The 15,608-nt window shown below is 37.9% G+C and overlaps 1 protein-coding gene across 1 annotated transcript; it reads right to left on the reverse strand.

The window, feature by feature from the left end:
- Positions 1–3,345: 3,345 nt before the first annotated feature.
- LOC147615978 (sugar transport protein MST4-like) lies at positions 3,346–12,641 on the reverse strand. The gene is made up of 4 exons (XM_086778038.1): positions 12,436–12,641; positions 7,164–7,567; positions 6,306–6,926; positions 3,346–3,964 (listed from the first exon to the last, which is right to left on the reverse strand). The coding sequence occupies exons 1-4, from the start codon at positions 12,584–12,586 to the stop codon at positions 3,491–3,493; spliced, it is 1,650 nt and encodes a 549-aa protein (XP_086634164.1). The 5' UTR covers positions 12,587–12,641; the 3' UTR covers positions 3,346–3,490.
- Positions 12,642–15,608: the final 2,967 nt, after the last annotated feature.

The following is a 15,608-nucleotide window of genomic DNA, read 5'->3' on the forward strand; positions in this document are numbered from 1 at the left end:
ATAATAAAAGTGTGTGTACTTCCCCGATATATTTGCTCTAATGCCTCGATTGATTGGGAATCCATGTCTACTCTCCAAAAGTTGTGGAAGAACTGCTGAAAGATTTAACAAGCCTCTCAAATTTGATGTCAGGGCTCAACCTGCAAACGGGTATAACTTCATGCAGAGTTTTCAAAAACTAGTCATGTGGGTAATTAAAATAACGAGAACATGTGCGGTCTACAACCTAGCGCGGGCGGAATCACTAAAATCAGCTGTATGTGAAAGTCGACTCCAAAATTAGATATGCTATTTTTGATAATGCTAAAATCTAGGAGATTATGAGAGAATATTAGTTCTTAATCCACTAACTCATGCCTATTTAAGGGCTTTGATCTACTATAACTTTCATGTTGTCATTATGTTGATAATTTGACTAATCTTGATTAATTACAATCTCTTATTTAATTAAGTTATCTTGTTTATGGGATGTCCCTAATCACTCCATTCAAGACACCATGTTTCCAAAAGACCATATTAAGATGGTATGGCCATGGTGTGCAAGTGATGGGCCATAAAATGGACATGCATGAACATAGATCATCCACTCGCCCCGTGGTGATAGAGTATTAAGGCATTGGATCCCTCATTTTCCATGATGATTCTCCTTCTCATTGTTGACCTAGAGAGTTAATGCACAATCTTGTAAGTAGCATAATGAAATGCATATATGGGACAAAGTTTACTCATGAAAGAATTCAGATGCCATATTTCGTCGAATCTACCATAATCCATATGTGCTTTATTGTGATTTGTTCATCATCATAAACACATGATTTATCCCTTTAATCTCTCACATGTACATGGGATCATTTGGCAGAACCATCTTCTTATGGGTGTGCCGAGTCATCCTCGAATGATAAAGGCAAAGCCCCATGATTTATGTTTCCATGTATAAAAAGTATCTATAAAAAATGTTACATTAGACAAATCTTACCCTATATATCTTTAAGGCATCCCCACCCATTCGGTTTGCTCAAGAAAATTCTCACCGGCTTCTCTAGTTTTTTGTTTCACAGTACGTGGCTAACAACACAACTACCAACATATGGATCAATGTGGCTACGTGTGGCTATAGCTGGGACGTATAGCTGTGATGATAGCCGTGTACTGGAAAATAACCCTCATATCTAGACCGAGACACGTACCCACAACCAGAACTACAATCTTATTCTTGCAGTTCATCTCCTTTATTCCTTACTCTTCCACAAGCGTGGTGCTCAAGTACAAGATATGTGTTCTCCTCCTTTCTACATTTTTTAATCACAATGTGTATATTTTTTTCTATGTTCTTCTGCATTGCTCCTCTTTAATTTGTCTCTCTTTTGATTTAATATTTCTCTTTAGTCATTTTATGCATAAGCCCCTCTCTTATGGTAATCAAACATGCATCTATCTAATGAGGGGAAGCAGGCACATGAAAGAAATCAAGAGATAGGGTTAGAAATAGACTCACCTCCATGTTCGTGCTCCGTCTCTTCTTCTTCACACTTATTTTTCTCAGTTCTCCTCATCTTCAATAAGTTTATGGACGCTTTATTTTTTATTTATCTCTTCACACAACTTTATTAAATGCTAACTAAACATATTCTATTTTAAAGGTTTTTTTGTGTGTTGTGAAGGTTCTTGAGAGCTTATATCTTGAGGTAAGCTCCTATACTTACCCACTACTTTTGTTACAAATGTTTTTTTTCTAAGGTATGAGAGCAATGCATAAGCTCTCTGTATACTTGATCTCTTATATGCATATTAAGCTATCATGACCTATGCATAAAGAGAGCTAACTTCATTAAACAAAAACTAAAGTTTTGTTTTAGTATTTAGCTAGATCTTGAGATAAGGTCCAACCCTAAACCTAATGCTTTTGTTTTATTCTTTTATGCCTTTATGTTCTTTGTTTGTTCTATAGTTGTGCTTATGTTGCATGTGCATTTTTAAGGTTTATCGACCCATTACATAGAAAGAGAGTGGAAGAAGGTATGTAAAAAGCATAAGGACAATAAGTCTTACCCACAATATAAAAGGTGGCACATCATTCTGAATTGGAGAAGTATGGTGCCACAAAATATGGTTTAGGAGGAAAGGCGATTTCGATTTCCAAATTTATAAGTCCTCACACATTTTTTTATCCATATACATGTTCTTCTAAAGAGTTGTTAAACTTTCATGTTTTCTATGCATATTGATAATCATTTGTAGGAAATCACCATAACTGAACAGGAGAATAGATATCATAAGCACCATAAGGAAGATGAAACTTGGAAATAGCTAAAACAACAAGGAGTTGTAACAGAGGAGTACATTCAACAAGTGAAGGCAACTATGAGGTGAGACTAGTTGATCCTCATGGTTTTATTTTACTTGAAAGAGATGTAGTAGTAATTACATATTTTCATATGTAATGTACCACTAATTATGTATTTTTTACTTGCTTTTCATTGAATGGTTTTAATTTATTGAAAGCTTTATATGAAAGTTATGTAGCAATAATTATGATTTTTTTCATTGTATGTAATGTATGATGAAGATGAAGGTGGTGAAGATATATGGGGAGGATGATGACACTATGGTGGACGAACACAATCAAGATTAGTTTGCTTTCTAATTAGGGCATTGTAATTGGACATAGGCTATTCTTAATGCCACATTGGTCTCTCGGTTTTATTTTGTAACATCTGTTTTGGGCTTATATGTATATACTATTTGTAACTTTTTTGGGCTTATATGTGTATCCTATTCATAAGGTGATCAATGATAATTATGCCCTTTTTGGACTCTAGTCAATGTCTGTCTTTTTTTAAGCTTATATATGCAAATAATTTCAATGTTTATTACAAAAAAGAAAGTGGGAGATATTTTATCTCCCATTCTCTTGACCTTATTTTTGTTGCAGCCTACTGCACATCTATAAATGAAATAAGATGTAACAACTTCAAAAAAATTCATAGAGAGTGCATGAGAATGGTGAATAAAGCATTCCCCATGGTCTAAGTTTGTTGCAATGAGATGGAACAACATGGTAGGATACACAGAGAGCCCATTTGTTTTACAAGAAAAATACTCATGGCTCCTTGATTTGGTCACATTCTCAGGAGGTGTACTTTTGGAAATACCTACATACAACGTGCATTCAAAGGGTATTAAAATATATATATACATATATACTGTGAATTTTGACTTAATAAAATAATCCTTTTTTCTTTATAAACTTATGGTTTTTTTTACAAAATTCCATTTAAGACTCCCTTATGTAAGTAGATTTCTATAAATTTTTGTCAAAATCTTGGTTTAAAAAACCCCTCTTAATGATTGCACATGTTAGACTTACATATTTTTAAGTGAATCCCAAGGCCAAATAAAAAACTCAAAAATGGACATTTTGACATGAGTGAAAAATTTATTGGGACTAGAGTTTGGCACACGTGAGTGTAGATGATGATTTTGTCAAGTTTCATGTATTGTGGTGAATGGCCATAGGGTCATTGGAGCTCATGTTGTTCATCTGGATGTGTGCATTAGGAGGGGTAACAAAGCGTTTCCAGAACCAGTGGTAGGACCAGATGGTACCCATGACTTCAATCTCCATGTTCATGGTCTCGGGAAGGAAGAGGTAGGTTAGGGCGCCCATGACCAGCGTCCACCCTGCAAAGAAGAAGAAGATGCCGAACTTCATGTGGCACAGCATGGTGAGGGTGGTGTCAGCGATGAGGAAAGTGAAGAGCATGTTGAAGAAGACGGTAACGCTCTGCCCCTCCGAGCGGGATACCAGAGGGAATATTTCTGTCGATATCAGCCACGCCAATGGCCCCCACGACCATGCAAACGCGCACACGTACACACACACCAACAACAGCACCACTATTGCCCGCCACGTTGGAAGTGTGTGTTCTCCTGTCGTTCCTATCAACAGGATGCCAACCAAGACCTGCAATTATCATCATTACCACTACTTATTTCTAATAATAAATGGAAACTTTGATATGCATTAATTAAGACCCTTCCACATAATATTCCGCTATGATTGGTTATGTCAACACTATCGTTAGAGCTTACATAAAACCACCTTCGTTTAATCAACCTTTGAATTGAAGTCACCTCATTTACGTCCATTGTTGGGCAAGAATAAGCAATACGTTTAATCAAGAATAAGCAATACGTTTAATCGACATCAAATTCAACGGTGCTAGATGGACTTTGGGATAGGAGCCAGTGGAAGTATAGATTCATACATTTCTGGTCCCAACTTATTCAGCACATTTTCTTCTTCTTATCTAGCTAATTCTATACAAAGCCATATGGAAACCGCTAAAAATGGGATTTGGTGATGGGACTTTTAAGCATTGTAGTTCAGCCGAGGAAAAACGAGAAATTGTTTAATAGTGTGAGTTTTGATGTCATGTCTTGTTTGAGGGATAGCCTGTTTTTGTACATATAAAATTGGTTGGCCGATGAAAAATCCATTTTTTTGGAAGGAAGAGCTGGAACTAATGAGATGGAGAAAGCCATGAAGACCTTAATGTTAAAGAGACAATACAATGTCCAAAACTTTCAAATCAGAGAAGAATCCAGCATGAAAGCTACACCTTTGGTTAAAAATGGGAATGAACTTGAAGATGAAGTGCAATAGCTTGCTCGTTTCATTCTAAACATTACTGCCTTCAAGAACTCTACCAACCAATTATAGGATGTCATATGATGCCGGGAGTTGGGCATCTCCTTATAAAAGTCTTTTTTGTAGTCCCTCTTTTTATTTAATAAAGTCTATGCTTTTCGAGAACAAAAAGAGGAAAGACATTAAATTCAATGGTAGGATGGTAAATAGCAGGGTTCCCCATTTTCTTGATGGAAAAAAATCATCGTTATCCATTCTAAGTCCTCACGGGCCAAGGGCAACTCATGAGTTTGACTATGTGACAACCAAAAAAATGTGAGCTTCACACATCAAATTCCTAACCATAAGAGTGACATAGAACTACAAAAAGTACAGCCATATAAGCTCTTGCCAAATTTAATAAGTGATGGTGATAAGCAACTCAACGCAATGGATATTCCTTAAAACCATTAAGGAATATCCATTGCGTTGAGCATGAAGCTACCTAACTCAAGTTTGAAATCATTACTAAGCTAGAATCTTTTGTAGCAAAACAAGAGACATGCTAAGGGTCATTTTTTCAAGAATAAATAAACAAACAAACAAATATATATATATTTACGTTCCCACACGATTACACCATACTTTGGTCATTGTTTCCGTTACATCATCTAAAGACAAAGCCAACCAACTATGTGGAATTTACCAATTCAGAGACAACATCTCACCTTTCATCCTCCCATTCGTGAAGGTTAGTCTAGACATGTCAGAGCTTCTTTAAAAGATTATCGAGAGAGAAAGAGATAGATAAGGCAAGGAGGGGGTTGGGTGACTGGAAAGAAGGGTGGGTGAGTAGGGTTTTGGAGCCCTTTACACACAAAAAGGTAATCAACATACCAAGGACATGCCACCTATAGTAGAAGAGAGAGAGAGAGTGACAGAGAGAGAAGCCCTTTTACGAACTAACGAAACCCTTTTACCAACTTACCAAGCCAAAAGTTCACAACTTACCAAGGCCAACATTGAGAGAGAAGGGGGGGGGGACACGTAAAAGTTTGCCAATTAGAGACCTAAGTTCGCCAATTTACTAAGGCTTACCATGTAGCCGTTCTTTGCATGATAATAGGGAGTTACTTACTTGTTTGGGCCCAGCAAGCTACCCTTAGCCCTTGTAATGGATAGTTGTTTTTTTTTTCTCTAAAGCTTCCCACCTTATTTTAATAGCGTCATAATAATGACTAGTTGGGAACCCGTGCTTCGCACGTCTTTTGAGGCTTCCAAAATCAAATTCTGCCCAAACCTCCTCAAATCTCCTCCTCCCCTTCCCAAACCTCCAAATTCTTGCCACGTAGCACCTTTGTGAAACTCTTCCTTAAGATAAAATAGAGATATAGAGAAGTCTTTGCCCAAGTTAACCGTGGATTTCTCAAATGGGTAGTGTGTGTGCCTTTTTTTTGGGGGGGAGGGGGGAATTTGGCACAAGTGGAGCCCACTCAATTAGAAGCTAAAAATTACAGTTTTTGGTTAGCCATGACTTCACAATAAAAAATGCACGGCCTAGCAGTAATAAGTTTTCCTTAGAATACAAATACATGGAATATACATGAAGGATTAGCACTAGTGACAAAATTAGAGCTAATCTAGTCTTACGTTCGCAGATGATGGAAATAAATACCTGAGCAACGAACATCTGCACAGAAGCTTCAAGAAGAAGGGCCTTACGCCCCACTCGGTCAACGAGGATCATGGACACAAGCGTAGAGAGCACGTTAACAGTTCCAATAAGCACTGCAGAGGAGAGGGATGCATGTGTACTGTGGACACCCAAGGCCTCCTTGAATAACACAGGGAAGTACAGGATCACTGCATTTATGCCCGTGAACTGTTGGAAGAATTGCACTGCAATGGATATGATTAATGGTGGTCTATTGGATCTGGAACGAAGATTTTCTACGGGGCCATTATATGATGCCCCCACCAATTCTTGCAGGGCTCCCCGCGCATCATACCCATCCCCTCTGAGCCTATGCAGCACAAGCTCAGCTTGGACGCGGAGCCCCCTTTGTGATAAGCTATTTGGGGTTTCCTCTATGAGCAAGCTTCCCACAGTAAATAGCACTGCAGGCACCGCGGCAAGCCCTAATGAAAGACGCCACCCCCATGGATGGATCCTTTCTGCCTTCAAATTCACAATGCTTGCCACTAGAATCCCAATTGTCACATTCAACTGGAACAGATTGTTCAACGTCCCTCTTGCGTCTGCTGGGGCTATCTCTGATAAAAACAAAGGGACAGCCTGCATAACACACACACACACACACACACACACACACACACACACCGGCCCCCATTGTGGAAATCATAATGTCAGTTCTGTTCTTCACCTTTAAAACCCTCACAATTGCTTGTATGGTTATTCAACTCTCTTTACTAGTTACCTTCCCTCATCAAATAATTTTGAGGAATAAAAACCTTAATTTCAACCGTTCAAAATCGAATTAAAGAAGTGATTAGAGGATAAATTAATCCTTGCCTGATTACCAAAACCTACTCCAAATCCCAGCATTATGCGGCCACAGATTAACATGGCAAGGCTGGGTCGGGTACCATGGAGGCCGCCTGAGATACTGTTGAGGACCACACCAATATCATAGAAGATGCCCGCCATGAGCATGGTCACCTTGCGCCCATGGCGTCTACTCACAATACCGGCAAAGAAGGTGGCCACCATCGCTGCAAGGTATAGAGAAGACGTGAAGAACTGGATCGTCTGGCTGCCATACAAGCAATAAAGACTTGCACCGCTGCCGTGATTCGTGTTTGTTGTATTAATATTTTTGCAATCTGTATTGGTATCGGTTAATCCATTCTTAATCTTCTGCTCTAAGACACTTGGAAAAAACTGGCAAAGAAAGCCGTCCATCACAGTAACTCCACCTGCAGCAAAGCACAAATTAGGGAGAATTGTAAGAGGTTAGGACCCTTTTACAAAGGCAAGGGGGATTACTACTAAGGTAGGTAGAGGTTTTAATCGCATTGGATGTATACGAATACACAAAAGAAGTGCAATATGTATGTATATTTACAGAGGTTGGTGATATATATTAGCTCTAATGTATTTCAGGTACATGAGTAGTGCGTATATATATATAAATAGATAAATTATATATATATATATATATACAATACATATATTTCACTTACATAGACCTTATATACAATATATGTATATATAAATAGATATAGATAAAGGTTGCACAATTAGTAACACCAGTATTGCACCCGCGCATTGCTGCGGCCGAACAAGGTTCAAGAAAAGAACTATTCCCTCTCTACAACCATCTCTCTCTCTCTCTCTCTCTCACGCACATACATGTACATGCACATGACCCTCTCCCTCTCTCTGTCACGTACACACACTCTCAAATGTTGAAACTCTCTCTCTCTCTCTTACATGCACACACATATACACACCTGCTCTCTCTCTCTCTCTCTCTCTCTCACACACACACACACACACACACACATGCACACACTCCCTCTCTCTTCTTACACTCTCCCACACATAGAAGCGCTCTCTCTCTCTCTCTCTCTCTCTCTCTCTCTCTCATGCACACATACACATATGTAAATATATAGTATATACAATATTATGTTTTAGATACATAAACCTATACATAGACACATATACTTATACATATATACATGTATTTAAAAATATAAATACAAACATCGACATAATTTAATTAATTTTGATTAAATTTTAATGTACGGAGATGGGTGATAAGTTGTGGTCACTTTTAAATATATAGATAGATATATCATACACACATCTAAACACACACACACACACACACACAAACATATATATATATATATATATACATACATACATACATATGTATGTATGTATGTATATATATATATATACATACATACATACATATGTATGTATGTATATATAAATGTAGAAACACACACACACACACACATACACACACACATGTATACACACATAAACATATATGTTTTCTATTTAATTTATATTTTATTAAAAGATACTTTTTATTCTCTATCTCTCACTCTCTTTCTCTCTCTTTTCACCCTCCCTCATTACATCTCTCTCTCTCTCTCTCTCTCTCTCTCTCTCTCTCTCTCTCCAGGTCTGTCCCATCTCACTCTCTCTCTCTCAAGCACATTCTACACATAGATGTAGATGTACGCACATGCGTGCATATACTCTCTCTCTCTCTCTCTCTCTCTCTCTCTCTCACACACACACACACACACACACACACACACATGTACACACCGTATATACACTAATCTAAATGCACACACTCTCCTCCCACATAAACTATCTCCTACGTAGAAATTATCTCTCTCTCTCTCTCTCTCTCTCTCTCTCTCTCACATACACACACACACACATGTACACACTGCACATACACTAATGAAAATACACACTATCTCCTTCCACACAAACTATCTCCTACATAGAAATTCTCAGCCTCTCTCTCTCTCTCTCTCTCTCTCTCACACACACACACACACACACACACACTTAAATAGATTTACACACATATATATAATTTTAATTAATTAAATTTTAGATTAAATTTTAATGGTAGGGATGAGTGGTGAGGTGTGCTCACTCTCAAATAAATGCATCTTACATGTAATCTCTCTCTCTCTCTCTCTCTCTCTCTCTCTCTCTCTCACACACACACACACACACATGCACATTAACATGCACACTATTTATATATACATGCACATTCACATGCACACTATTTATATATACATGCTTACATACCTATAGATACACATACATACATAATATATGTAAGTGTGTGTATCTATAGGTATGTAAGCATGTATACAAAGATTTCATTGAAGGATGTGAGATGAGATTTTCTTAGATTCAAATTCAAAATTGCATTGGAAGATGTGAGATTTGGCTCCTCCTCACGCTTGCAGGAGGAGTGGTTATTTTGAACTAGTCCCACCTCTTTTGCCCACGTGGAGGGAGGTGGGGTTGTGGTTTATCCTGTATAGATGTTTTCTATTTAATTTATATTTTATTTAAAGATACTTTTTATTCTCTATCTCTCACTCTCTTTCTCTCTCTTTTCACCCTCCCTCATTACATCTCTCTCTCTCTCTCTCTCTCTCTCTCTCTCTCCAGGTCTGCCCCATCTCACTCTCTCTATCTCAAGCACATTCTACACATAGATGCAGATGTATACACATGCATGCATATACTCTCTCTCTCTCTCTCTCTCACACACACACACACACACACACACATGTAGAAACCGCGCATATACACTAATCTAAACGCACACTCTCTCCTCCCACACAAACTATCTCCTATGTAGAAATTATCTATCGCCTCTCTCTCTCTCTCTCACACACACACACACACACACACACACATGTACACATCGCACATACACTAATGAAAACACACACTATCTCCTCCCACACAAACTATCTCCTACATAGAAATTCTCAGTCTCTCTCTCTCTCTCTCTCTCTCTCATGCACACACACACACACACTCTCTCTCTCTCTTCACGCACACTCTCTCACATAGAAACTCTCTCTCTCTCTCTCTCTCTCTCTCTCTCTCCAGGTCTACCCCATCTCACTCTCTCTCTCTTAAGCACATTCTATACATAGATGCAGATGTACGCACATGCATGCATATACTCTCTCTCTCTCTCACACACACACACACAACACACACACACACAACACACACACACATGTAAACACTGCGCATATACACTAATCTAAACGCACACTCTCTCCTCCCACACAAACTATCTCCTATGTAGAAATTATCTGTCGTCTCTCTCTCTCTCTCTCTCACACACACACACACACACATGTACACACCGCACATACACCAATGAAAACACACACTATCTCCTCCCACACAAACTATCTCCTACATAGAAATTCTCAGTCTCTCTCTCTCTCTCTCTCTCTCTCTCTCTCTCTCTCATGCACACACACACACACTCTCTCTCTCTCTCTCTCTTCATGCACACTCTCTCACATAGAAACTCTCTCTCTCTCTCTCTCTCTCTCACACACACACACACACACACACACACTCTTAAATAGATTTGGGTGGTTGCAAGATCAGGGTGCCCAGTTTTGTCCACTCAGGCACCTTGTAAACAGTAAAAAAACAGGCATTTGTTTATCTTTAGTGGCTAATCTCTCCTAGTAAATGAAGGAATTTTGTTTCAAGTTCTTTTGTTGAAACATCATATTCAAAGTTGGAAATATAGTTGCATAATTTAATTAAGCATTAGATAGTCAAAAGTCCTCATTTTCTTAGGTACAAAGTCAATGTATGTACCCTGTCCCAAATTTGAACTGATTCCATAAAATGCTAATATCTTTTACATATAAACTCATATGAGATTCCTACTTTGTACCTTAGATCTTCACATAACATGGAGCTTAACTTGATTTTTTGAGAAAATTTTAAGATATTTGTATATTTTCTTTAAATATTTCAAGGTCTTTAAAGTGTTATAATATACGTCACTTTTTGTACCCACAATAGCTACCACTTAAAATCCTCAATCTTGTAGATCAAAAGAGTGGGTAGATAATGAGACATGAGTAGAATGTGGTGGTTAGTAAAAATTACAAATCCAATGGTTGGATTTTTAATGATCTCTTTTTCAAAATTCTTCCAGACTATCAGAAGGCCTGCAAATATTAATAATCTAATTAGTAAAATTACATTTTTGATGTGAATCATATAAAACCTATAGGGACTAGTGTGCTTGTAATGGTGCATCTATGGAAAAATAAATTGGATCACTCTAAGTATGGAAATATCATTTTTAATCATTTTATCGTATTTTTGATTAATTTTGATTAATTAGACTAATTTATATTAATTTAAGTTATATTGGGTTAATTTAAGGGCAAGCGTATATTCTATTATTTGCTTAATCTCATTTTAAGTACCTTGCCCCCCAAAAGTTGCTCTCCAAGCATTGTCCCAGTCCAGCATAAACTGGATAAAACTGGACACCCTGATCTTGCAACAACCCATTTGCACACATATATATAATTTAAATTAATTAAATTTTAATGGTAGGGATGAGTGGTGAGGTGTGCTCACTGTCAAATAAATGTATCTTACATGTAATCTCTCTCTCTCTCTCTCTCTCTCTCTCTCTCTCTCTCACACACACACACACACACACACACACGCGCACGCGCACATGCACACTATTTATATATACATGCTTACATACCTATAGATACACATACATATATAATATATATAAGTGTGTGTATTTATAGGTATGTAAGCATGTGTATGTATGTGTATCTATAGGTATGTAAGCATGTATACAAAGATTTCATTGAAAGATGTGAGATGAGATCTTCTTAGATTCAAATTCAAAATTGCATTGGAAGATGTGAGATTTGGCTCCTCCTCACGCTTGCTTGCACGAGGAGTGGTTATTTTGAAATAGCCCCACCTCCTTTGCCCACGAGGTGGGGTTGTATAGATGATTATTCAGTAGTTTGACAGCTAGCTCTAGCAAATAGGAATTAAGGGCGAGTTAATTGGACACATAAAAATAACTACAGCTAGTAGTTTACTACTGAATCCCGAGTTCACTAGTTTGACCGCTAGCTAGCAGCTTGCATTAATCCACTCCAAAGGTTGCAATTAGTTATATGATAAGTTATATAATTTATTGATAATTCATATAACCACTCCGAAGGCTGCACAAATAGTAACATGATTCGTTTAGTACCTGAAATGCCGACGTCGTAGCCGAACATGAGACCTCCGGTTGCTGCTATGAGGGATAACAAGACAATATACACAGGCAATTTACGTTTTCCCAGAGTCCGATTAGCGAGGGCGGACGACAACGAACAACAATTATGTGAAATAATTGCCATTTTTCCTTGCAAAATACGGCTGATCACTAAGCTAAGACTACCAAGGTTAATATTATTAGGCTGATCGCAAAGCTAAGACTACCAAGCTTAATATTAGGCTGATCACTAAGCCAAGACTACCAAGCTTAATATTCGGCTAATCGCAAAGCTGGGCTAGCACGTTCTGGCTGAATTGCTACGAGTATGTATGGCCCATGGCCATGGGCGCCATTGATTTTGTTAAAATCAATGGCCATGGGCGCCACTGATTGATTTTAACAAAAAGAAAAGAAAAGAGAGCATTTGAATTCAAAAGGCTTCACGTGTAGACTTGTTCACAATACAATTACTAATTATGTTTTTGTCCAAGTCAATCATAAGGAAATCACGAATATATTGATGCTTATATATCAATTACTACATACACGTTAATTACTAATGTAAGCAAGACAACTAATGATGCGTAAATATGGGTGCATTATAGACTTTCTACACGACAAGCGTGAACCACCCGCAGCCAAACCTTTGAAGATGGCTATTCAAACCTTTGAAGATGGCTATTCAAATAATTAAAAGACTACCTTAAAAAAAAGTCAATCAAGACAACGGATTATGAAGTCGTAGAGGACAAAATGGTCTTGTTCCTCCTGTCATAGTTCATGGTCATAGTTCATAGTACTGGGTGGTCACTCTTTAGAAATGTATGATATTATGTGAGTTTAACCCACGAGATATTTTTGAATCATGCTATATAGAGCATATACAAACGATATATTTACAGGTTTTCTTTGTAGTATCGATACATAGGGGGTGTAAATTTTAAAAATTATGGAAGGATACATGTATACATACATTAGTCCCTTTTACAAAAAGGGACTAATGAGGGTGTAAAAAATATGGAAGGATATTATATTTATAGGTTTCCTTTGTAGTATCAATACATAGGGGTGTAAAAATTTAAAAATATGGAAGGATACATGTATACATACATTAGTCCCTTTTACAAAAAGAGACTAATGGGGGTGTATAAATTATGGAAGGATATATGTATACATACATTAGTCCCTTTTATAAAAAGGAGTTTATATACAAAGGGTGTCCTTTATAAAAAAAAATGTTAAAAGGGGGCTTATATATAGGGTCTTGAACGCACGTGACATGGACATCTCTTGAAGAGTGATTGTCCTAAGTCATAGTATCATGTCAATTGTAGATTATGACTTCAAAATCTTGAGCTAAATAATAATTAAAATGTATGTTTTTTTTAAATCAAGAAAATAAATAAAAATAAAAATGAGAATATTGTAGGTGCATTGAATCTAGTTTGTGGATATTTTCTAAACATTGTGGGTATTTTGTCTTGCAAAGTCCAATTCTCATTCACATTACCTTCATAATACACATGCATGTGTGTGGACGCACACACGTCCCCCCGTAAGGTTGTTCCTACCTCCCTTCTCGTTCTGCCTGCTGGCATATCTACATTAGGAATTTTTTGGACCCAAAGAGGGCCCCTTGGATTAACTTTTGATTAGGAATGGACCAATAGGAAGAGGGTTGGGTGCACATTTTTGACTTCTTCGACCCTAGGGAGCTTAGGCTTTGGTTTGCTAATGGGGCCTAATTACTACTCTTGTCCCCCTAATTACTACTCTTGTCTCCCTACCTCTTGGGCCCAAACTTCGAGGTCCCCCCACCTAGAACCGCACAGATTAAAAACCCTAAAAATTAAAAAAATTTTATTTTTTCCCAAAAGTGTGTTTTCCCTCTCAAACTTCTCCCCAACATACTCTAGGTTTGGAAAGCTCATTTTGAACCTCTTTCTTCCTCTTCTATGCACTCCATTGCTGCAGAAACTCCATACCTCTCAAGCTCTCCCTCCTTGTCAAGCTCCCTCAGTCTCAAGCTCCCTCTCCCTCTTTCTTCCTTTTCTAAGCTCTCCATTGCTGTAGAAACTCCATCCCTCTCAAGCTCTCCCTCCTTTCTCAAGCCCCCTTCCTCTCAATCTCCCTCTCTCTCTCTCTCTCTCAAGCTCCCTCCCTCTCCATTGTTGCTGCAGAAACTCTATCCCTCTTTAGTCTACTCTAGGTTCAGGAAGCCTATTCTCAAACTCTAACCCTCTTTTAAGCTTTCCATTGCTGCAGTGAACACCCTGAACTTTCTCTCCTCTCCACTCCTCTGTTGTAAAACAAGCTTTTCTTTTCTCTTCTTCTCTTTTCTTACCACCGTGGCCTCTTCCAGTAATGTGAGAAGACCTAGGGAGAAGGTGGAAGAGCTTGTGCTGCATAACACAAGAGATGAGAATGGAGTTTGGGCTCCAACAAGATTCAGGATTGGGGCTTGGGTCTACATGCAGCCAAGCTCTAAGGGACCACTTTGAGTGCGTCAACTGGGGAATATGCTACATCATTGGAAGGGGCATCTACAAGGCTTCAAACATACTAAGAAAAGGAAGGACTGGTTGCCATAGTGCAACATGTATATACCCTTGGAGACCTGTACATTCAAAGCCAACGACCAAGGTTTCCTTCAAATTGTCAACGTAACATAAACACAGCTTTAACAACATGCTAATATTGGATTTTTTGTTTCAAATTTTCTTATGATTCTCCATTTTCTTATGTCTCTCTGCAGATATTTTTCCCTCTAGTTATGTTGATGAAACAACCACTCCAAAGCCTCACTAGAGTTTTCTATGCTATGCATGCAAACATTGGAGAGGAAATGTTTGTATCTCAAAGCCCAAGTGATCTTATACAGAACAATACCTTTTTCTTTTTTCCCTTTTCTAGATAAAAAATCAAGTTTATTTGGCAAGCTAGAAGAGATCCCCAACCCCCCTCTTAACAATCCTGAATGGCCCAAACCTGATGCTTGGACCATCTTATGCTTAAAGTTTAAGATAGTAAGTGATATCAGGACATCACTCAAGTTTTCAAAGGCATCTAGGCCAGTAGGGCTAAATTGGTTTTGTCCTTACATGTTTTTGTGCACATGTTCAATTCCATGCCAATGCACCAAACAAAAACAATGTATATTTCTA

This window comes from Cibotium barometz, chromosome 39, assembly GCF_041138505.1.
Source record: "Cibotium barometz isolate CiBa-2024 chromosome 39, ASM4113850v1, whole genome shotgun sequence".
Taxonomy (NCBI): domain Eukaryota; kingdom Viridiplantae; phylum Streptophyta; class Polypodiopsida; order Cyatheales; family Cibotiaceae; genus Cibotium; species Cibotium barometz.

Bases quoted from the DNA above. Each gene is read 5' to 3' on its own strand.
- LOC147615978 (XM_086778038.1), bottom strand. From the start codon at position 12,586: ATGGCAATTATTTCACATAATTGTTGTTCGTTGTCGTCCGCCCTCGCT. The intron at 7,568-12,435 runs GTACTAAACGAA...GCTTTGCTGCAG, and splicing joins CTACGACGTCGGCATTTCAG to GTGGAGTTACTGTGATGGAC. The intron at 6,927-7,163 runs GCAAGGATTAAT...TGTGTTATGCAG, and splicing joins GAGTAGGTTTTGGTAATCAG to GCTGTCCCTTTGTTTTTATC.